This window comes from Tachypleus tridentatus, chromosome 1 (assembly GCF_004210375.1).
Source record: "Tachypleus tridentatus isolate NWPU-2018 chromosome 1, ASM421037v1, whole genome shotgun sequence".
Classification (NCBI taxonomy): Eukaryota; Metazoa; Arthropoda; class Merostomata; order Xiphosura; family Limulidae; genus Tachypleus; species Tachypleus tridentatus.
In genome coordinates this window covers 136,620,465-136,644,919 of record NC_134825.1, presented here as the reverse complement: position 1 = coordinate 136,644,919, position 24,455 = coordinate 136,620,465, and the positions used below count along the sequence as shown (strand labels likewise).

The following is a 24,455-nucleotide window of genomic DNA, read 5'->3' as shown; positions in this document are numbered from 1 at the left end:
TAATTCTGCCCTTAGTGAATTTTATCTAAAGTCTAAATTTGTTGTTACTTCCTATATAAGATGCCCAAGAATGAGTACAACAATCCAAACTTAGCATAGCTTGTGACCTATACAAAGAAATTATAATCTGTTTAGTCTTGCATTTAATATTTATGTAAATATAACATAAAATCCTATTTACCCTAACACTAGCAACAACTTAAGAGACTAATCAATCATAACACCAAGATTCTTTCCTTCCATAAAACTGCTGAAATTACTCCCATCAAAACTAAGCATATAATTAAAACTATGATAAACCTCACACATTACCTGGCATTTATTATAATTAAGAAACATCTGTCATTTATTCATTGAACTCACCAATGATTTAAATTCTTTATAATGCAGTTATATCTTCCTCACAGCCAGCAAAGCCAAAGACTTTAATATCAACAAATGTAATTAATTTACTGGTCATTCCTTTATCTGTTTATGTTGCTGGTTCAAATGAAAGCAAGCAAAACCCTAACACTAGCCCACCTGTGGCATTAATCCAGATTTGACTGAACTCTATATGTCACAACCTTCTGCATCTTTCCATTCATCAGCTTTTCTATCCAATGAGTCAACTTATCTCTCAAACTTAAGTAAATAATTTTTAACAACTATTTTTTTATGTTGTACATTTTCAGATGTTTTTTAAAAATTTAGATACATCATATTCACACCGAATTCAGATACACCTTACCCTATTTAGGGTAAGCAATAACTTCTTCAAAAAATGTCAAAAATTTGCAAGTCAAGGTTACTTTAGTGAAATCAACAATAATTTTAAACTTTGTTAAAAGATCATATGCAAAGCTTCTTTTATCAAATGTTCAAAAACGTTTCTCATCAGTGATGTAAAGTTAATAGGCCTACAATTACTGAGTCAATGTCACTTACCCTGCCAATCCTCTGACACCTTCACACTATTCAAGGACTAACAAAAACATGAAGCAAGAAGCTCACATGTCCAATCTTTAACCTCCTTTCAAATCCTTACGGAAATACATCTGGTCTAGGAGCTCTTTCTATCTCTATCTCTACGGCATCAAAATTCTCACACAAACATTGCATGTTGTCTTGTACAACTACCATTTGTTTGAAACTTACTCATTGACATTTTTACTTATTCATAAATATTAGGTAGGTTATTTAAAGTCTTCATGCTTTAAATGCCTAACACTACACTTTTTACTTCTCATATAAAACTTTTACTTATTCATTACTCAACAAGCCATTTGGAGATCCTTCAGAATCAAAATCAATTTCACTGAAATATCAGTCTACCCAGTAGGTTTTGTGTAAATAAAAATATTATTTTACTGTCATCCTTTTTTATATTCTTATATTTGAAATATTTTATGAACACAATCTTGAATAATCTGGATTGAGACATTCAACTGACAGATCTCTTACCATTTAATATTCCCCACCTCATTCCACCACAATAAAATTGCGATAAATTTCTATCACAACTCACTATTTGTGCTTTGAAAATAATACCCTCTTTTCATAATTTATGTGTTACAAAAGTACAAAATTTTGTAATTATAGAAGAACTCAACTTACAGCTAACAATAAACATATCTGTATCTCAGAATGGCTGATATGGGTATTGGCACTTATTGATAAGCAGAGAACAATGTTTTAACCTTCCTAGGTCATTTTAAGGTTAATAAAGAATAAGAATAAACATATTCATTCAAATATGAACACCTTTTCAAAAGATAAGGAAAATTTATCTTAAAAATACACATATATCTCAAAATTATAAAAACAAATCTTTGAGGTTTTGAACAATCTATTATTTTATATGCTAAATACTCTATTTGCCAATTTTTATTTACCTTTGGAAACTTATAAATATTACAGTATACAAAGGTATTTTTTTATTAGAATATTTTTAAGTTTTATTCACCTTTGGAAAACTGTGTACTTAAATTTAACAATTTCTTTATCTGAAAATTTATTTTATATAGATATATATACCTCTCTTCATATATTAACTATTTCTCACATGCCTACTATTGAGATTTTAAGTAGGTCACTAGTCTTGAACAAATTTCCACCAAATCAAGTTTTGACATGAACTATGCTAGTACAAGATGTAATCATTATGCACAAATAGTATTACCCCAATAGAACAGTGACACATCCTCCATACATAACAGATTCCCATGAGCACTTGCACTCAAAATTACCTTTATTCTTAGACAAGGCAGGAATAAAGTGTATCTGTAGTGATTAGGAAGGGTGAGAACGTATGTAGAGACATAAGTATGTATCAGAAATACACTTTCATGTAAGGAAAATGTTAACTTTCAAAATGATCCACTTACCTCTGCAAACAGTAAAGTGTCACACACTGATATTATGAATGTGGCTACAGCAAAAAAATGAAGTTTTTTCAAAGAAGACATCAAAAGAGAAAAGCACTTTGTCTGGATGGAATTATGACAGGAAAGAAGAGAGGCATAAATGAAACAATGTGTCACATGGAAGGACCTAAAAAATACATTACCAACTGAGCTTTTGCACTAAACAGCCCTGGCAGTCAAGAACTAGAAATGGCAAGGGTGTCTTATGCTCCACTGACAAATCAGGGGGTGAATTTACATTAAAGAGATTCTGGAGATGTGCCCAGAACCAATCAGAATTAACCACCACAAAGTGGAGAAACTACAATGGGCTACAAAACCTAGTTTGAAAAGCTAGCATGTCTAAGCTGATGACGTAACTTTGGATTCCCCCACGTACCCAGTATGGAGAAGCACCGCACTCAAACTATTGGTAGATGTCGGAGATACAAATATTCTTTATATATTTATTTCAAGAACAAACATGATTATCGCAAGTAGCCATTTGGACTATGTCTTTTATTTATTATCAAAATTTATTTGTATCTCACTAGAAATTTTCTTTTCACCCCTTTCAAAGCCCTGGGGGGGAACACTTTATCACTTTATTGTATAGGCCTATATAATATATAATAATTTGGGAATTGCAACAAGTTGTAATATTTGTTTGTATGAGCGTATAGTCATAATGTATACGCCAAAGTCGTAATGGTTGTCATCTCTGAAAAGTGGGTAAAGAAATAAATGAGATTAAAATTGTGAGAAGACTCCAAGATGGCAACTGGAAGGAAAAGCCTAAACAAAGATAAAACTGCTAGATGGTTTAAGAAGTTGTGTTGGACATTGCCTGTAAGATCTCATTCAGTGGTTGCTGAAAGAGTATGTTAGAAAGAATCGAGGAATAAATATTATGAGACTGATTCTGCTAGTGTTTTAGCCTAAGAAAGAATAAATGACCCTGTTGAAGCACTGAACCCAACTGGTAATGGTAGTGGACTAAAGATCTTTGGATAAAGAAAAACCACACAAGAAGAATTAGTGATTGTGGTAATCCTGAAAATGAGCTGAGCATATCAAGCAACATCATTTCACCCTAACAGAACACCAGGGTCACAGTGATCACTGTGGGCAGAAAACAACAGAGGAGAAATGGAAGAAAATAATCCACCAATCTGTCAAAAGGTAGGAAAAGGAAAGTGTGGTTAGGGAACAAACCAGAGAAAGATTTGTGGAACAGTGTGCAGGAGGCATATACAACATAAATATTAGAACAGTAATAACTGCAAGCAAAAAGAATAAGAAAAGGGGAATTCAAGGAAAGTTGAGAGAATGAACAAGTGGCTAAAAGTTCAGGTAAGAACTGGGTGAAAATATAAAGCACAAAAATGTCCAAATCATGAAACATTTTCATCCAAAAGCTAGATAAAAAAATATATTAAGAGGAAGAAATATCTCCATCTAAAATTGGATAATAATTAGAAGTGATTCATGAAAAAGTATGAATGAATGGATGTTGGTCCCCAGGATTCAAGAAAATAATGAAGAGTCTGGAATAATAACCTGAAGAGAGCCACGTGACACCCTCTGTGGTACCCAAAACCAAGAGCTACAAACAGGTGTCACTGAGACAGTAGACATAATGAAGATTGGAAAGTGAAAGAGAAACAATGGAATAATGGGAAGAGGAGAAGAGAAAGTGGATAAGAACCTGAGTGACACAATAGTTGGTTGCAAAGTGATTTCACAAATTAACTAAGAAGAAAAGAAATGGCCCCATATGACCCAAGAGGTAATCACTTTCAGAATGGGGAATGGTGAGAAGAGACAAAGAGGTAGGAAGAGGAAATGCAAGGGAAGACAATGGCACTGTCAGTTATTACAGGACCAGATTATTTACAGTAGGTGTCTGTAAGTTGTTGGCAATAGATTTCAACAATATAATATACAGACAGCACATAATTCATGTGTTTTAAAATAATACATTCAAAAAAAGTAAAATGTACAAAAATTCATCACACAGTTGAATCTTGAGCTTTAAATAATTGTTTCCTTTCCATCAAAGTCAACTCTATTGGCTGAAGGGAAGTGAATATATGTCATGTTAAGAAAGTCATGAAAACAAGCATTATGAAGCAAGAAAGAATGGGAATGATACTGAGACAAGATCTCAGCATGAATACTAATGTCAGAGACAGGGATAGAATAAAGCTATACATGACACAATCAGTAGGAAGAAAAGGAAATGATTTTTACCTCAACAGTGAAAATTGGATAAAAAAAAATCATCTTGTGATAAGCTAACGAACATGTAGTGGATGACAGAAGAACGAAGGAGGGTAAAATTCATTAATGATGAAAATTAGCATAAGTGTCTTTCAAAGACAAAGAACCTCCAGCCACCATAAAGATGTCAGAATCTGTGAGAAGTTTTGAAACATTGTGTTGCAGAATTTAACAAGCCATGCAAGCAACCAGAGTAGAGGATATTAACTAATGTAATTACAGATGAAATTTCAGCTTTGTTAAATGGGCTATAATCTCAAGAAGTTGAAACTGCAGAAAAACATGAGCCAGCAGGGTTGATAAACAATATAAAAAGTACTCCTAACACAGCCTGACATGTACTACTGTTAAGAAGGAAACAAAACTGAGAAATGGTATTTCAAAACTCACAAGAAATAGTCAAAGAGACAGAAACTATGATAATAAAATTACTAAATCAAATCATTCATAAAGGGTATTCAAAATCATTGAAAACTAAAGAGAAAAATGGCAGTCTGACTTTAAGAATTAAGTAAATTTCAAATGCTTAATGGAAAGCTACTACACCTGGAGGATGTCATCTTTCTTTTGGTAGAGGTCTACTACCACATGATGATTACCACATGCACAAGCACATTTCACAGAAAAGTAATTGGATTTTTTTTTAAATAAACATAATTGATGAAATATTTTAAATTTCTTTTATAACCCAGAAGAAATTTATAATTTTTCAAATGTATCTGAGAAAATACACAGAGCACTTACAAGTTGGGAACCATAGCTTGTAAATTGTGACCACTTTTATCAACAGCTTGTCCTTTGAAACATCTATCACTCACTGAAAATAGAAAAATATAAAAGTTATCAATCAAAACATCTTCAATTACAATAGCACACACACATAATAATAACTAAAGCACTGTTAAATTTAAACATTAGAGAAGACAAAGTGATAGAACAACCAATATATGTTAATAAAACATCAAACTGCAATTACTGTAAACTTTCATATCCATATACTATTCATTCTAACTGCATACATCACGGGAGATATAACACTTGTATTACTACACTCACGAACATAATGCTTTATAAAGATATAACTTTATATATTTAATTGTCTGTTATAACTGATCTAGCTATATTACTTGATAGTTTACTCATTTTTGATTAAAATTTATTGAAAACAAATACATCAATTCTGTTAGATGTATTTGTCCTAAGGCTGATAGCTGTAGTTAATGTGGCAGGTGAATGGAAAATTTATATTTTCGCTTTGGAAATTATTTTCTTATCTTTTTTTTTAAATTACATGTTTTCTTAGCCATCATTTAAAATTCTTTCATGGTAGCTTTTATAATGGCTTTCCCATATTCCCATTATTCCTGATTCTTAGCAGCTGTTTCACTTGCTTATATCATTTTTCTGTGTAAAGATAGAGTCTTCAACATAATAAACAAATCCACATTTCAGAAATCACAAAACTTAATTCAATATGCAAGAAAGAACCTTCTACAAGCCAGAAAGTTCTTACAATTATTTTATTTCTTAAGCACCAATACTTTTCTTCTTTATGGGATTGATCTTAATTCCAGAACCAATCATTTTCATCCATTAATTCTGTGTTAGATAAAAAATTTTTTGTTTTTTGAATTTTGTGCAAAGCTATATAAAGGCTATCTGTGTTAGCTGTCCCTAATTTTGCAGTGGAAGACTAGAGGGAAGGCAATTAGTCATCACCACCCACTGCCAACTCTTGGACTACTCTTTTACCAACAAATAGTTGGATTAACCATCACATTATAATGCTCCCATGGCTGAACAGGCAAGCATGTTTGGTATGACAGGGATTCATCCCGCGACCCTCAGATTATGAGTCAAATGCCTTAACCCATCTGGCCATGCTTAGCCACAGATAAAAAATATCTTATTTCATTCATTCTACATATTTGTACATTTGAAATACCCATTTTATTTTTACTTCTAGTATATTTTTTACATGTTAAATTTTATATTGCAACTTTTATTTTCATTAATTTCTTTTTGATTGCTTACTATCAAATATTTCAATATATTTAATCACAACATATTTTTATCTATTGTTATTTCATTCTAATTTGAAGTTTCTTTTCTAAACCTGTTTCACACACAGTCTTACACCATTTGTGGCCCAATGTAGTTTTCACATTACTTTTGAATTTTTTAAAAAATAATTTATCTTAATTTTGTCCCTCCTTTTAATAATTACCATGTTTTTTACAGTTCCAGTTTTACCATATTACTGCATATTTTGTACAAAAAAATTAATTAATCCTGCAACATAACCATTAAAACCATCCTAAATATTTCTGTGAGTAGATAACCATGGTGTCACTGAAAATCACTAAATTCATCATTCTTACTCAATTTAAATTCACCCCAAAAAAGGAGAATCTACTTTTGAAACTACTTAGTGTATCATGTTTCTTGTTTTTGATTTATCTAATATTTGATTATATATATTTGATTTTTATGTATCATTAACTCTCTATATACAGATTTGGTAATATGATTGACCATGCAACCATGATGTAATAACGAAACTTTATATATTATAATTCTGAATGTAGTAGACTTGTTATCACAAGATTTGGCAAGTACTTCTACTAAAGATTTGTCTGAGAATTTTTTAAGCCTTTACCGAGTTTGTTCAAAGGAAAGGTGAATTTCATGACAAGAAGAAAAAATACTTCTTTTCACTTGAATAACCTCTAAAACCTGTTTAATGAATATCAATCATTTTTTGTCATTGCTTTTTTGTAAAGTAAAACTTTGCATCTGCCCTCTTACTTTTTCTACCTTAAAACTAACTACAGCATTGACTCTCTATATTGAAACAAGATAAATATTTAACACACACATTAAAAAAAATTAAAAATATTAAATTATGTTGAACTGATACCTTAGGCTTAGCATATCATTTTCTTATATAAAATCACATTATAGGTTGGAAAAATAGTAAATTTATAACCAAACCCAATGATAAATTTCATCTTTATATTTCACAAGACAAAATGCACCTTAAAAGACAAAATTCACAGGAACAAAGTTACTAGTGCAACTGCACCACCAAAATATCACATATTATTACCACATACCTGTTTAATCATTTACAATGCACAGTGACTACTGAGGTAAATAATACTAATTTGTTGAATTACATGGCAAGTGTTTAACTACTGGTTTTAATCAAATTATTTTAACCACTTGCCTTTTAAACTTAACTTTAACTGGTGTGTTAGTAAAAAGTTGTTAATGTGATTTACCCAGACTTTTAACTTGTTCCTTACAGTGATCTGTATAATTAAGAGTAACATGTATGCATGCAAGAGAAACTTTTGAAATTATTTAATTATGCAAAAAAGAAATCAGATGTACGGAAATCTAGAGAACATCACTGTATGTGTGCATATGAAGTTTTTAAGCATCATTTAACTATGCAAAAATGAAATCAGGATTTGGAAAGTACAGAAAATATCACTATGTACATAAGAAGTGATTTTAAGAAGTACTGTGCAATGCCAAAGGAAAGGTATTTGGAAAATTGATCTGTCATTCATAAGAGCCCTATTTCAGGCAACAATATGTGTTAAGATCTTGTGTGCACATTTCTTCATTTGTTTACACACATTAAGAGTACCAGTACCATCACACTGTTGATTTTTAATACTTGTCTTCAATACCCAGGTTTATAAAGTGTTTAGCTTTGCTGTCACTGAGATAACCCACAGTGACATCTGATTTGTTCTGAGCTCTAAACTGTCTAAAAAGGATCATTGAACTTTAATTACTTTAAATACACAGGACTACTTTTATATTATGTAAATTTTGTGCATTCAAATACAAAATACCACAACCCAAAAAAATGTTTTGTATACAAAATACATTTTACACCTAGAAATAAATAATACAGTATAATATGTAACTATACATAAACTTTCACAGATAGTTCATACTGCTAAAAAAAGTGACTGGAATTTTATCTAAATAAAAGCATTATAATAACAATACCAGTGAAGAGCTTTAGGCCAGATGTTTCTGTATTAGTCTCAAAAGTGATTATATGTCTACAATTTCAGTAACTAACATAATAATTTAACACAAACAGTACCTGTTAGAATCCCTGTTTGTATAAGACGTTCATTGATTGAGGTATTCATAATATATCCTTCCACAAGACTTTCCACTTTTTAACATGGATATGGATAACACTTTATATAAAACTAAAACACAAAAAAAAATATCTTCATCAGTTTTAAGTGACATGAGATACATACTTTGTAAATAACACAACAGCTTTAAATACACAATGAAAAGAGAGTGTATAACTATTGTATCACATAACTTTACATCTCTAAGCAATACATTTGCAAGTGTAAACACATACAGTACAAAGGTATTGTTGGTTGCAAAGAACTTTTACCAAAACATGAAAGAGTGCAAAAATTAAATTTGTATAAGAACCTATACACATGCAATTATTGTTGTTTGCAATTTAAGGGTATTTTTAACTATTCAAGGAAACATGTTTTTAGTTTGCTATTTATATTCATATTTTTAATTTATGTCTGAGAATATTTCATGGTATCAAGAGTTAATTTATTTTTCTCTTCTGGAGTTTTACTGAAAACTTATATTTCCATTAAAGAACTTTAGTTAATGAATAATGTTTTGCAAAATTATTATTAAATTCAATACATTTATGTACCAGACATTTTTCTTTTTTCATCATTAGAAATACAATAATTCAAAGTTGCACTCAAATATAAAAACAAGAGATTCATGAATCTAATATGCAAGAGATTTTGAAATGTGCAGTGATTTTTGTCAAGTGAAATAAGAGAAACAAGACATTTTATTTGCCAAAATAAATAAATACAGATGAAAAAAGAAAAGTGCAATATTAACTGATTGTTTACTAGAAAGAACATCATAGAAGTTATTTATAGTTAAAAGTATATACTTTAATTTCAAAGTACACAATATTTAAGTACAAATCATGAACTTAATAGTACAAAATACACATAATCAGAAGTCTGAAAAGTGTTTTCAAACAGAGCTTTCACTTATATGCTTCGACTTCGTTAGTATTATAGATTATCTTCTCTAAAAGTGTCAAAATTGCATTACAAAACATATTATCTCTCTTGAGTTGACCACACAAAGAAATGGCAATGAAATACATAAATATCTATAAAATACACAAACAGAACACAATGCAACTGTCCCATGAAACAATAGGTAAGTTCTTTGACAAGGGCACACCTTAAGAAACCACAAACACATCTCACCTCCTCCAGCATATGCTCTTTTCTCAAGTGAAGGACAGAAAAAAAAAGTCTGGAAGGTGTTATAAGGAGAGACAAAATAGGTACATGACAGTCTGAAAGCTTGCACATAAGCCATGAGATGGCTAACATATGTAGTAAAGTTTGGGCACATATAGACTGTACCATGTTCACCTCCTCACAGATCAGTCTATACGGATCAATACTAGTTATGAAAGGACAGAAGTGAAAGAGTATCCATACACAGCTTCTAAACTGTCACACACCAAGGGCTTACCTCAGTCACATGAGAGCAGTGCAGTGAACACAGTTAATATAGATACTTATGATACTCACCCATTAGATTTTTAAGGACCATTCACTAGTTGTGGGAATGAGGTTATACATTGCAACTATATATAATGGAGTCATATACTTACAGGATTAGGTAAAGGAGAAACAGACAGTAAATGAGCTGTGTGTCTGAAATTCACTTGGAGATTATGATGTATTGAGGTAAGGTCAGAATAGTCTGCACTACACATCAGAAACACCCCTGCCTCACTTCTCAATGCAGGGGGATGGTGGTCCAAAGAGAATTCTCACCAACTGGAAGAGAGTAAGTGGCAAAGATCTTTTAATGAAAACAGGGCAATAGGTAACCATGAAACACTAGTTTATTTTAAAAATGAGCAAGTGATAGCCAGAGAAGCAAGCCGATACACAACTCTGGAGTTGACTCTTTCCATGATAGTCCATGTAATAGGTAAAGTCTGAATAGGAATAGAAAAAGGTTCATAAATACCACAAGTATGATACCAGTGGCCTTACAGAACACCTCATCTCACAGTGAGCATGGACTGTGCCAATGCATTGGGTTGAGGAATAATTCGTGAGCGTTTTTTCAAGTTAAACAAATATACTCATAAATGAAACGCTTTCGCAAAATATTTCATGTCATTTGGTAGATAATTTTTTGCTCTAATAGATGGTGTGTTTGATTTTCATATGTTTTTAATTTTTGCTTTCATTTTCAGCTCATTAAATGGACTGTAGAGTGGACAAAATTGAGCATTTTCGACACCATCTGCTTTTCGCATTTAATTTCTTGCAATTTCGTTTAAAACAATGCATACTATATACCTAGGTATTACATGAAATAAAGTATCATAATAAATGTTTTGGGTGTAATGTGTTCATGCATTGAAGTATTGTATAGTCTTGCATGTAATGCTTGAATGAAATTATTTAAAAATGCTCACGAATTATTCCTCAACCTAATAGATAGTCTGAGCACTTTTTGTTATCCTGGCCTGATGTAAAATTTTGGGGAAGCATATCCTGTGAGGCAAATTGGGCAACACAAAATGCATAACTGGGTCCAAAGGTAGAAGAAAGGTTACAAAGAATAAGTAATTGAATACTCTTTCCTATTATACATGTAGAGTTAAATGAAGAATATTCACTGGTATAGTTTGCATGCTACTGTTGATGAGATAGTTTAACATAAGACAAATAACTGTGAGGTAGTTCACACGCCAGTCCAGAGAATAATTGAATAGAGGAGACTTTAGAGAACATACAAATATCTGTCTTTCAGGAAGAAATATTAATACTTTTACAAATTGGCACATCTAACCTGCAACTTGATAAGAACAAAGGGCCTTGGTTACAGGATGGATTCCAGATACTAAAGAACAGTGAAAGTATGAAAAAATACTGAGTAGCATTAAGAGGACAAAAGCACCAGTCCAGGTCAAGATAAATAGAAGGACATGATACTGGAGAGAAGAAACTACTATTATCCTCAATCATGGAACATGTGGCAGAAAAGACTGGCCAAGATGAAAGAGAAGGGAAATGTAGCACCGAGAAAGTGAAAGGAAATAAAAGTAAATATAGGTGAACTGGACAAATCATACACACAAATATAAAGGGTCGTCAACTACAAAAGAAAGAGCAATGTGTGAGAATGGGTCAGAATGGAGGAAAAGTTGTGAAGTGTAAGTCAGGGCTGACACGAGAGGAAATTTAGTAAAAGAAATAAGGCTGGCATCATCTGTGAAACACTACTAAAAGAATTTCCTAAGTGTCCAAAAACAAAGCAAGAGCCTGAGGGAGGACACGGATAGTGGGATATACATAATACAAAAAGGATGGGACCAGTTCAGACTGAGAACAGAGAGACAAGTATGAAGAATAAGGTGTAGAAAACCAGAATAGAAAAGGGTTGACAATAAAGGATGTGGCAAGGAAACAAAAAGAGAATGAACAATTAGAAAGTTGAATAACAAAAGACTAGTAGGTGAGCAGCCAATCTATGGATAGGATGCAGTGATGTCAAGAAGATAGCCTATCACAATATGCAGTGCCCTCAGAACATGATAAGTTATAAAACTTCATCCCAATAAAACAAGCCCAGAACTATGTCTGAACTTTATCTTCTATATGTACATGTTAAGAAGAAAGGAAAGAAGACAGAGCATTAACTACAATGTATACATATTATTAAGTAAACAGTTATGTCTATGCTCTATCACCCAATGTTACATGAACGGGTAACAAACTAGGACCATACAAAAAAGGAAAGATCTAACAAAATATTACTGATGAATTACATGTTATGAAGCAAATGATTATGTCTAAGCCCTATCTCTTAGTGGTATATAAAAGAGTAAATAACTTGATCTAATCACTATAGTCTATATAGTCATGTGAAACATTATCTACTTAATACACACACAAAGTAATGAAGTATAACAAAATATTATTGTTGATGTGTGACTTGTCAAGAAGTAAAGGGCAAGAACTAAACATTATCTTCCATGTGTATATATTAAGGAGTAAATAATTAGCAATGAGCTTTACTTTCCATCAGAATGTGTTAGGAGAAAGAACTATGACAAAACCTTTATGTGGACATGTTAAGGAGTAACTAAGTCCATTACATAATTGCATTATAGGTTAAAAAAGAATAAATTATATTAAAATATTATCTCATGTGTATATATGTCACAGAGTATTGAAACAGTACAAAACAAACATTGAAGTACATATGCTAAAGAGGAAGAAACTAGATTGAGGCACTAACTACTGTATGTACATGTAACAGTGATTAACTATGACTAAGCATTACTTACTAAGTGTACATGTTAAGGAATAATTAACTGTCTAAACATTATCTCCTATATGCATTTAAAGAGCTAAAGACCTAAAAAGAGCCCATACAAACACCAAAATGTCCATAGTTGCCAACATAAAGATGAGTGACACAGTAAGCTCTCCTAATGTTGAGTAGGGATGGATTCTACTATTTAGTGATTTAAGTATTTGTACATATTTATGTGTGTGACTATATATATGTATACTGTGTCACACAATTGTTATATTAGATGTATGTTATATATTCAGTAGTTTCTTTTTTGCTTTATAAGTTCTAATTTAACATTCCTTGTGTTATATTCATTTTGATAGTCAAGATTTTCAAAAAATTTATTTTATTTAAAATTTAAGTTCGTTTTTAAACAACCTATTATTTTCTGAAGATTTTGTTTTTAAATATAATCATTTCATTGTTTATTATAGCCATTTAAAGGCTTGATCTGATGCATCAGGATTTATGGCTCTTTTGCACATGATGGAGCAGCACAGATAAAACATTTTTATTGGGTTTGAAGGTTTAAAACATGCTATTTTTAAGCAAGTTATTAAATTTATTTTGACTCTTGTCTTTATGCTTGAATTTGTTTGATGCTACAGTGTGGGCTATTTGTGCCATTTTCTTATTTATATTGAAGTTATATGCTCCCACAATATACAATATTGCAAATCAACAGGAATTTTATACAAAAAGAATAATTACATTGGAAGAAATCACTGAAAATTATATAATCAAGTCTTATTTCAACACCTCCCAAGGTCAAGTTAAATGGCTTTCTTATAACTGGTGTCATCAAAAAAATTCAAAATTCCAGTATCACTTCAGCATTGTAGACGATTTTTCCTTCTAGAAGACAACATGAAACTGAAGACACACAAATGTATTGAAACTAATTTCTAATATTAATTATTTTGATATTTTATTCTATTTGTTGTAATTTTCTTCGCTAACCTTTTAACTGCTACTTATGATAGTTTTTTTTATTACCAACATGCTAATGCTTTGCCTAAAAATGTGGTATGTGCAATTAGCTTGTACTATCTCCTACTTTTCTTGAGTGGTATATGGGCTATGTTTAAGTTGGAATACTTTATTTAGTAATTTTGAAGTGATCTTCATGAAATAGAGTCCTTTGTCACCTTGTCTTTCCTTATCTTCTTAGTGCTGTAAAATATTCTTCAGAACATTAGTAAAAAGATGCCATTTCCATTTCTTAGTTGTAGTTTCAAATTTAAGCCAAGCTTTCCTTCTAAAATTTCACATTAACAAGTCATGATGTTTAGCAGTACATCTTCACCTTCATCAACTCAAGCCTTCACTGTCACTTATGCCTCTGTCTTCAAACCAAGCAATGATGTTTAAGAAGTTATCATCACCCTTCTATACATAATCTGTCGCTACCACTTTGCTTTTCATTGACCCTGCCAATAACAAAATTAACCTTACCTGTTAATCTTTTTTGTCACAATAGTTCTTACAAATGGGGTTATGGAGATTAAGAATTCCTTAACCACTTCAGTTTGGAAAGTTCACCTTTACAGAAATTTTCATTTCAACTAAATAACTGCTATGAATTTCTTATTTCATGTATATATGAAAAACTTGAAGATAAAACATACCATTCCACTGAAATAAGATAAATGGTAAACCACTAAATTCATTATCACTGGAACATATAACAAAGAGAACAATTTTGTTTGTGTGTGCCACAGGAGACAATTCACTGTTCAAAAACTATTATCTTTAAAGTGAGGAAGCATTCATTGGGGATCTTTGTTTTTGAACAGTGGATTGTCTCCTGTGGCACACAAAAACAATTGTTTTCTTTACTCAGTATTAAATTGTCCAAATGAAGAAGCAACACTTTGAGACCCTGATTCAAAGCTTGTTGAACTGCTAAAGGTTCTAACAGACTGATATGGAGAGAATCTTCTTCTACTGTCCAAAATCACTAAAATTCCATATTTTTAAAACAAGCATCCAAGCACTGAAGAGAAACATCTAAAAATAAGTGTACCTCTGAACATAAATGTGGAAGAGAGACTCCTACTGTTGTGTTTTCCCTGTTCAACCACCAGCTGAAATCTGAGTCTCACTAAACAGTCCAGTGTATTTGTGCAAATGTTCCACTAGTTCCCCAAATGACCAATAAAGGGCCTTCATATGGACCTAACCTAAAGGAATAAATGATTCTAAGGATGCCCACATCCCCAAAAGAGATAGAACTGTATGTGCTAGTGGAGAAGAAGACAACTAAATTTGAAGAGTCACCTATTCCATGGAATAAGGTTGTAAAGGAGAAGGTTGGATCCTGCCTGTTATGTAAGTGAAAAACACCCCAAAATAAATGAGATCTGTTTAGGAGTAAGAACAGACTTCTCCTTTTTACTAAAAAACCCAGGTCTCACACCTTGTGATAATAAAGCTTGAGTGTACAGTTCTGCTAGTCATTGAGATGAAGCCAGTCATCTGTGTAATGGTGAAAGTAAACACTAAATAGGAGGTAGAGTTGATGTGTAAAACCTCTGAGTATCTGGCAAAAAACATAAGGGGCAGATGAGAGGCTGAATGGTAAAGCAAGAAACTGAAAATCCTGGTTGTGTTTCATGAAACAAGTATAACAACTTGAAGACCTATAATTGGGATATGAAGATAAGCAACTGCAATGTCAAATTTTGTCATCCATAGTACAGGTGAAAATAGCCACCACAGGGAAAGAAACAACTCCATTATGAACCACTAATCTTGGAGGAAGCAATGAAAATGGAAAAGGTCAATAGCCACTTGCCAATTGCCCATCTTTTCAATAGGCAATTACAAACAGCTGAGAATAAAAACCCCTAGAGAGAGAGGAGGTGACATACTCTAAAGCCTCTTTGTGCTGAAAATTTTGGATGGCTTGTACTTGCCAGTCTAAAATAAGAGGGTCCTTGAGAAGTTGGAAAGCCAATAGATTTCACACACAAAGGAGGGTATGTGAGCTGAATGCCCAATTTGCTCCTGAGAATAACCCATGATATGTGAAGAATGTCTCCTATAATAACACAAAACCCCATAGTACATGACTCCTGAAGGTAGTCACAACTACCATAATCAGCATTCCACCCTAGAGTAGAATCCCTATTGGTAAGGATAAAATTGCCCATGTGTTCTAAGGGAGTGTGGCACCAAAGTATGAGGTCTGTGTCAGTGATTATTATTCCACCTAAAAATCTGTTTGTAATTAAATTATACAACTGCACATACATAAATGCTTCCCTAAGGAACAACTCTCAATATGTCTTCAAAACCATTACCATGATAATGTTTAGGGAATATGTGGGACCTGTTGTTCCAACATTGCTGTCATCTAAGCCAAACTAAAACTATTAAAATAAAAATATAAAGCCAACCCTTATCATTTATATATCTATCAAGCTTTTTTTCAAACTCACTCAAATTTACTGCCTCTACAACATTCAAAGGCAACCCTTTCCACAGGCCAACTACACTATTTAAAAAATATAGTTGTCTCAGCTGAATATTGCTTCTACATTGCATAAATCTATAATTGTGATAACTAGTTCTATAATTTTTTACTTTTAAGTATGAAACATGATACATCAACACTATCAATTCCTTTTACAATTTTAAACACTTCAATCAGATCCCCTCTAACTTTTTTGTTCATGAGAAAACATTTCTAATGATCTTAATCTCTCCTCATACAACAACCCCTCCATCCCAGGTACCATTTTAGTAAACCTCCCATGAACCCTATCCAACAATTCAATGTCTTTCCTAAAATAAGGAGCCCAAAAGTAAACACAATATTCTAAATGCAGCCTAACCAGTGACCAATGGAATGAAATAATAAACTCTTTAGACTTGCATTCAATATTCTGTACATACAACCTAAAATTCTATTTGTCCTACCACTAGCAACAATACACTGCTTGGATGTCTTAAGAGACTGGTATATGTAAATCAAAAAAGAGCAATGATCCTAAGACTGAGCCCTGAAGTACACTACTTGCAACATTAATCCAGTTTGAATGAATAACATTTGTAATAATTCTCTGCTTTCTTCATTAAGCCACTCTTCTGTCCAATTAGTTAACTTACCCCCACACCAAGAGAAATAAGTTTCTTATTAATACATGTTCCTAATGAGTTTAAATTAAATAATAACAACAAACTACAACTCAATATCTATTAGCATCATGTGATAAAGCTGGCTATGAGTGTTTACTTTTAAGTTTATTTTCATAGCTGGGGAGATTTAGATGGACCAGCAGATCTCTTGTTGTCCTGAAATTATATATAAAATATAGCAGTATTCGCGAGATAAGAGACCTTGAAAATTTAGTAAAATATCCACTGTATACAAAATCTCAAATTCCTCTCCAGTCATTAGAATATTTACCAAGCCTTCCTTTAAACTCCCTTAAACTTACTGTATCCACATCTGAAAGCACCCATTTCTTAAGTCAACCACCCTGTCAAAAAATAAAAAGCTTAGTTGAAGAATGACTCCTATAATGCAAAAATATGTATTCTCTTTTACTAATCTCACTATTATATATGAAAAAAAGATAATGTATCAATACTATCAATAACTTGAAATACCTCTAACTCTTCTTTTTTTTAAAGAAAAAACTTAAGTGATTTTAACTGGTTATTATATGACAACCTCTACATCCCAAGACAAAAATATAAAACCCTACAACATGAACTCTTTTGAAAGATAACAAACTAAGAACCATCCTACTCCTAGTACTCTAAACAGCATACTACCTCACATTAGGGAAAACAGGAGTTCAAGTTGTATCAGCAGAAATACAGAATAGAAGCTTAAAGAGGTTGTAATTGTATTCTGTATCACTGGATAAGCTTGTTTAGATTAATGCATTCTTGGGAAGAATATTCAACTATTGGAAAGGGTTTATCATAAACTATATGGTTTAAAAGGCTCATCAACTTGAATGCCATAATCCTTTTTTTCTATAAAACTCTTAAGGTTATTCTCATCAAAATTATAATTTACATCATAATAGCCCACATGCCTTACCTTTCACTTTTTATAATTAAAACCATCAACCCCTTATTCACCCAATGCACTAAATGATCTAAATTCCTTTCTAAAGCAGAAACATCTATCTTAACATTATCAGTAAATTTAAGCAATGTATCAGCCATTCCTTTATCTATTTAAATCAAAATGACAAAAGGTTCTAAAACTAAAGTATCCCAGTTAAGATTAATCCAATTCAAGTGAATTTCTTTTATAACAACCCTCAACATTTTTCACTCCAATTATTTCTTGATTTGACTAGCCAACTTATCCCACACATCCACACAAACAATTTTATAACAAGCCTTTTATGCAACACCTAGTTCAGGGTTATGAGATATCCCAGTAAAACTTGGGTAATTAATCAAAGTTAAAAAAGAAAAAAAGTTCAATGTCTGAAAGGGAGAAGTTCTTTCTTGTTTTTTGAATAGCCTCTTTAAAACAAAGCTTGCAACCCTTTCTTCATGATTGCTGCTTGTTTTCAAAGGGTTCATGCCAATCCTCTTGTTTAATTTATTCATCAGAACAATACAAAAAAAAAGGTTTGGTTTATTTTGAATTTTACACAAAGCTACATAAGGGCTATTTGCACCAGAAAAGAAAAGGTGGGGCAAAATAAATAAATTGTTCTCAACACACATTTTTAATCAGAAATCTTTCTTATTCCTTCACACAATAAAAAAAAGAAATTAAAAATGAAAAAATGACAAAAGAGAAAGTGGGCAGAAATGATAAACATGAATTATTTTACTTAGCCTTACACTTCCCCTTTCATTCCAATCAAAAATAGTAAAAGCATTAAATTGTCTCTGTTTCCTTGTACTTTAATGTTAGTTTGATATACAAGGTTCTATTATATACAGTTATTTTAAATTTTACAAAGATAAATAAAACTCAAGAACAATTTTCCATTCCCCTCTGTTACATTTTCTTAATTTTGACACCCTATGAATTAAGATCTCACAAGCTGCCCAGTTGCCAAAAGAGTGTGTGTGTGTTTTCTTATAGCAAAGCCATGTTGGGCTATCTGCTGAGCCCACCGAGGGGAATTGAACCCCTGATTTTGCGTTGTAAATACGAAGACATACTGCTGTACTAGTGGGAGGCTGTTGCCAAAAGAAAATGAAGAAACCTTTTTCTTACAAGTATATTCAAAACAACTTAAGCATGTTTTTATTCCATTGATTAACAACCTAAGTTGTTAACACATTTTTGTATTTACATAGTTTAAAATGCAATGTAATATACATCAGGTTATTTAGCAAATGTAAAAATGTGTTACTGTAATTTAACTTTTCACTTTCAAGGCTGTTACAATTTCCCTCTATAAACAAATAAAAGTAAAAAATCCCCAGTTTCTCACTTTGGCAAATTTAATCTTGTCAAGTGCTTTAACTTAGGAGTATCTAGTTATCCCAAATCCAGACCTCAAGTACTAACAGTAATATTATAATATATACCTCACTATAATATTGATACAATTGATTAACATAATTCATTATTAGCACGATTTTCCTCGGTGAAAAGACGTTGACTAGCTCCCCCCCAATCAATTTTATAATATTGCAAATCATCTTTTATAAGACTTTGAAAAAATATTCTCGTCAATAATGTAATTTGTAACAATAAAATATCTATAATCACTTGGACAATTTATTACCTTCGTTTAAAAAACAAATTCATCCCACATTTCCACAAATCGAGAACCCATAAAATTATCATATAATGGTATATGATATAATGGTAATTTTTTTATAAAGCAACACCTCTTAATACCTCTGTAAATCGTAATTTTTGTTTTCCCTGCAACACGAGATAGCGTAATTTTCGTCTGTACATAATAGTGAATGAGAAGCATTCCAGTACAGACCGAAAGTTGAAATTTGAGAAGCTCGCGAGTCAGACAACCCATCTGGAGTTTAATTATTTTTTTCTAACATTTACTTTGAAATCAAGGAATTAAAACTTAAACAATATAAAACTTTGAATTATAAAGTAAATTATAAAACTAATTTAATTAACGTGCATTGTTTGTAAAGTTGCTTAATTAAATTTTGAATGTATCTCAACAAAGCCTCGTGAGCAGCCAATAAAATATCGCACAACATTTCATAATATTCGATTACTACAGTCCACCCTTACGATAATCGTAGTTATTTAGAAATCTAAATATTTTTCTTTCTTCTTTAATATCCAAAAAATCCGGATCAGTATATATTTTAGTCTAGTTTCTTTCTAAGGGCTATTAATTCATTTGTGAGGTAAGATTCAAACTACGATAAGAAAGTGTTAAGTGCCAGAATAAACTATATATATATATGCAAAAAAAAGAAGATTTAAAGAAAAGTTTGGCATAAGAAATGGGTACGGAAGTGATTCGGTTTATAATTAAGTACAAAGCTCAACAATAGGCTACCTAACCTCCTCTTACCACTGGTATTGAAACCTGGTTCCTACTGTTATATGTGTGAGGACATGTAGCTACACTATGAAATGGAGAAATGGTTCTGAGGATAGCTTGAAGTGTTAATAATAGTGACCAATGGCATGTGACTTTTGTTATTTTCATTATTTAAAAATCACTGAAACTCCTATTAATATCATAATGCTAGAAATATAAGAAATAAAACAAGTGACTTTAAGGCACTAGTAGTATTAAAAAATATTGGTATAATGTGGAAACCTGACAATTGGATAAATTTAGACGATTTCGATTATTATTTTTTTTATGCAGGGTTACACTTACAGGCTATTTAAAAGTCGTAGAGGAGGGATTGTCAAAATGTAGTACGCACACCACGAGTTGTACATGGGAGTAATGTCAATGGCACACAACACAATTAGCATAATAAATCATATACTTTTAAGGAGCCTTATCCGAGTTTTCCACGAAAAGCCTGGCCCTTGAGAAAGTAAAGCGGATGCAAGATACCTGAGCCACCGATTGAAGAAGGCCCCAAATACCGGTCACATTTTTAGTGAGTTACTTTTAGTAAACCAAAAAAGAGAGAGAGAGAGAAAGAGATTTTATGCAGATTTGTTTGTTCGCAATTAAGCACAAAGCTACACAACAAGCTATCTATGCTATGCCCACCACTGGTAACGGAACCTGGTTTCTAGCGTTGTAAGTCCGCAAACATACCGCTGGATTACTGGGAAGCTTTTTTTGTAAATATTTCGAGTATTTTCATACTTGTCCGCGAACAGAGCGATTTTCATGTTGAGATTATATCATAAATACTTTTCTTCATCTCAAAATTCTCAGATTTTATCTGTGTAATCTCTAAAATTTTCGAGATACATTTCAAACGTTTGTTTTGAGTAAAACTTTATATTTTATCTGTTATTTTCACTACCATAACTATAAAAAAGATCGGTCAAATTAACCGACATCATAACAACAAAAATAATAAAAAAGTCGAAATAAATCTAAATTACCGCTGCAATTTCAAAAACTTAATAGAATAGTAAGCCAGCAATAGTGCAATAAATTTAATTTCACTTGAACAAGGATTTTAAAAATACATTTTATTTTTCATTGTTAATGTTCTTATTACATCTCCTTTCATTTTTGTATGTTTAAAAACTGGGTAGATCATTACTTACATTGAGTTTCAGATGCTTCCTACATGGTTATATTTTTTATCTCTAATCTTCCTCTCTCTCATGTCTATGTGTCTAAATGTATATTATTCGATATTATTCAATGTAGATAGTAGTGGTGGGCTCAGCTGTTAAAAAAGTGATAATTATAGGTAATTTTAATTACAGTGATATAGACTCGGAAATGCAAGAGTAAAACCATGAGGGTTTGTGGTTTGTTTTTTTCTTTAATTTCGCGCAAAGAAACTCGAGGGCTAACTACGCTAGCCGTCCCTAATTTAGCAGTGTAAGACTAGAGGGAAGGGAGCTAGTCATTACCACCCATTGCCAACTCTTGGACTTCTCTTTTACCAACGAATAGTGGGATTAACCATAACATTATTACGTCCCCACGGCTAAAATGGCGAGCATCTTTGGTATGACGCGGATTCGAACCAGTGACCCTCAGATTACGAGTCGAACGCCTTAATCCACCTGACCATAACGGCCCAAAAACCCATGCGGGTAAAAAGTGTTTAAAAAGTTTTCAAGATGGTTTTCTTCACCAATTAGTAAAGGAATTATTGAAATTAATGCTGTTTTCGATTTGTTGTTAACTTATAAAAACTGATGAGAGAGTAGGAATTGGGGAATATATCGGTGCAAAAGATAATTGATCTGTTTGAATAAATGTTTTGCTGTATGCGGAGGCAATGAATAATGGATTATAGTTATGTATTTCAATAGGGTAAATTTTGAATTATCTGTTGTGAATTGTACAGGCAAGTTATTTGGAGACACTGTTAAAATATAGAAAATGTTAAGGATAAATTTTTAACATATCCCTCAGGAGTTAAGGGGTGTCTATACAATTTTGTGAATATTAAAAGTAAGTACAATCTGAAAACTCCCAAACAACGTGATAATGGACGTACCTTTTCAAGACAAGTTTCAGTTGTAAATTGATAATGTTTAAGTGAAATACAACATCCTGAAGTCTACATACTAGCTGGTACTAAGGTCTGTCTGGAGTGAATTCAGCATAAATCGATAAAACCACATTTTCAGCATTATTAATTAACCAGCTACCAAACTTTTATGCTTTTACTATCACATTCTTATATTTAGCTTTCAGTTACGGTATGGCCCACCATTCCCAGGTGGTTAGAGCGCTCAACTCGTAATCGTCCTCAGTAATTTGTTCCTAAGTTTTAAAAGTTTTACAGATGCTCAGACTAATCAATGATGTCGAAAAAACCCACTTGTAGAGAAATATATATGCAAACATGGCTCGTTTGGGTTGAGAAAATATTTTACATAGAAGGGCAAACAACGTTTTGACCTTATTTGGTCATCGTCAGGTTCACAAAGAAAGAGGTAACTGACCGGAAGCTGACCACATCTTTGGAAGGGGTTGTGTAACTGAGTGTCGGAATGTAGAGGGCGGTGTTAGAAATCAAAACATGTTTAGAAGATCTAGCCAGGAGACTTGTGATACTTTCTACAGAGAACAAAAAACAAGGAAACAACCAACAGAAAGAAGACAACTTAGATAATTTTATTGACATTCAACAGTCAATCTTCCCAGGTAAAATTAAAAATTTATATTTTCCAGAAACACCTAAAAACAACATCTTAAACGATTTTTTCAAAGAATTTTCTCACAAAACCATCAACATAATTTCACAAAACAGAAAACTAAAAAACAATCTTACAAAAAGAGACATTAATTCCATTACAAACCTAAAACAAGACAAAAAACATAAAAATTCTAAAAGCAGATAAAGGTAACGCTATAGTCATAATGAGCATGAATGAATACATCCAAAATATTAAGAACATCCTATCAGACACGAACAAATTTAAACCAATACACACAAATCCAACAAAGACACACGAGACGCAACTGAACAAATTGCTACTACAAATGAAAAAAGCCAACACAATTTCACAAACACTTTATTCCTACCTACGTAAAACCGACTCACGCACACCACAAATATACGGCATCCCCAAACCTCATAAACCAGATTGTCCATTACGACCAATAATGTCCACATATGAATCGTTTAATTACAATCTTGGTAAATACATAGCATGGACATTCTCCAAATATGTAACATCAGCCAGCTCATTCATCAAAGACTCTTTTAATTTCAAGTCTAATCTAAATCAACTTAATCATAAAGCCTTAATGGCCAGTTTCGATGTTATATCCCTCTTTACAGAAGTTCCAACCACTGAAGCCTGCAAGACAGCCTTAGAACTCTATATCCGAGACCCTAACCCAACTATTCACATTCCCAGCAACCAATTAGCAACCTCATAGAATTCACCACGATAAAGACAAACTTCATGTTCAACAACCACAACTATATACAAACAAATGGCCTAAGTATGGGCAACCCAGTATCACCAGTTCTAGCCAATATTTTTATGACACAAGTTGAAACACAAGCAATTAACACAGCATTATATACACCACTATATTGGTATAGATATGTAGATGACACGGTTGCGGGATTCAAATCTACAAAACACATACTTAATTTTTTCAATCACATTAACTCTATACATCCCAACATTAACTTCACATGTGAACAGGAAGAAAGCAATCAAATATCATTTCTTAACCTCAAAATTACAAGAACCAACACACAATTCAAAACAGAAATCCACCGAAAAATCACCCACACTGGACTATACAT

General features: G+C 32.1%; 1 protein-coding gene across 21 annotated transcripts in view; it reads right to left on the bottom strand.

The window, feature by feature from the left end:
* The window catches only part of cin (Molybdenum cofactor synthesis protein cinnamon), a 126,039-nt gene that overhangs the window by 85,772 nt on the left and 15,812 nt on the right, over positions 1-24,455 (bottom strand). For 3 of the 21 annotated variants that reach the window (XM_076453900.1, XM_076454069.1, XM_076454022.1), the window contains exons 1-4: positions 20,597-20,696; positions 10,393-10,561; positions 8,797-8,908; positions 5,412-5,484 (exon numbers count right to left, since the gene is read on the bottom strand). In XM_076453900.1, coding sequence (XP_076310015.1) covers positions 5,412-5,484; positions 8,797-8,845 — 122 coding nt within the window. In that variant the 5' untranslated portion in view covers positions 8,846-8,908; positions 10,393-10,561; positions 20,597-20,696. Of the gene's footprint in view, positions 1-2,366; positions 2,658-5,411; positions 5,485-8,796; positions 8,909-10,392; positions 10,562-19,528; positions 19,698-19,941; positions 20,010-20,586; positions 20,697-20,911; positions 21,257-24,455 lie in introns of those variants that run through there. The other 18 variants (XM_076453932.1, XM_076454033.1, XM_076453995.1 and 15 more) reach the window with 16 other exon arrangements.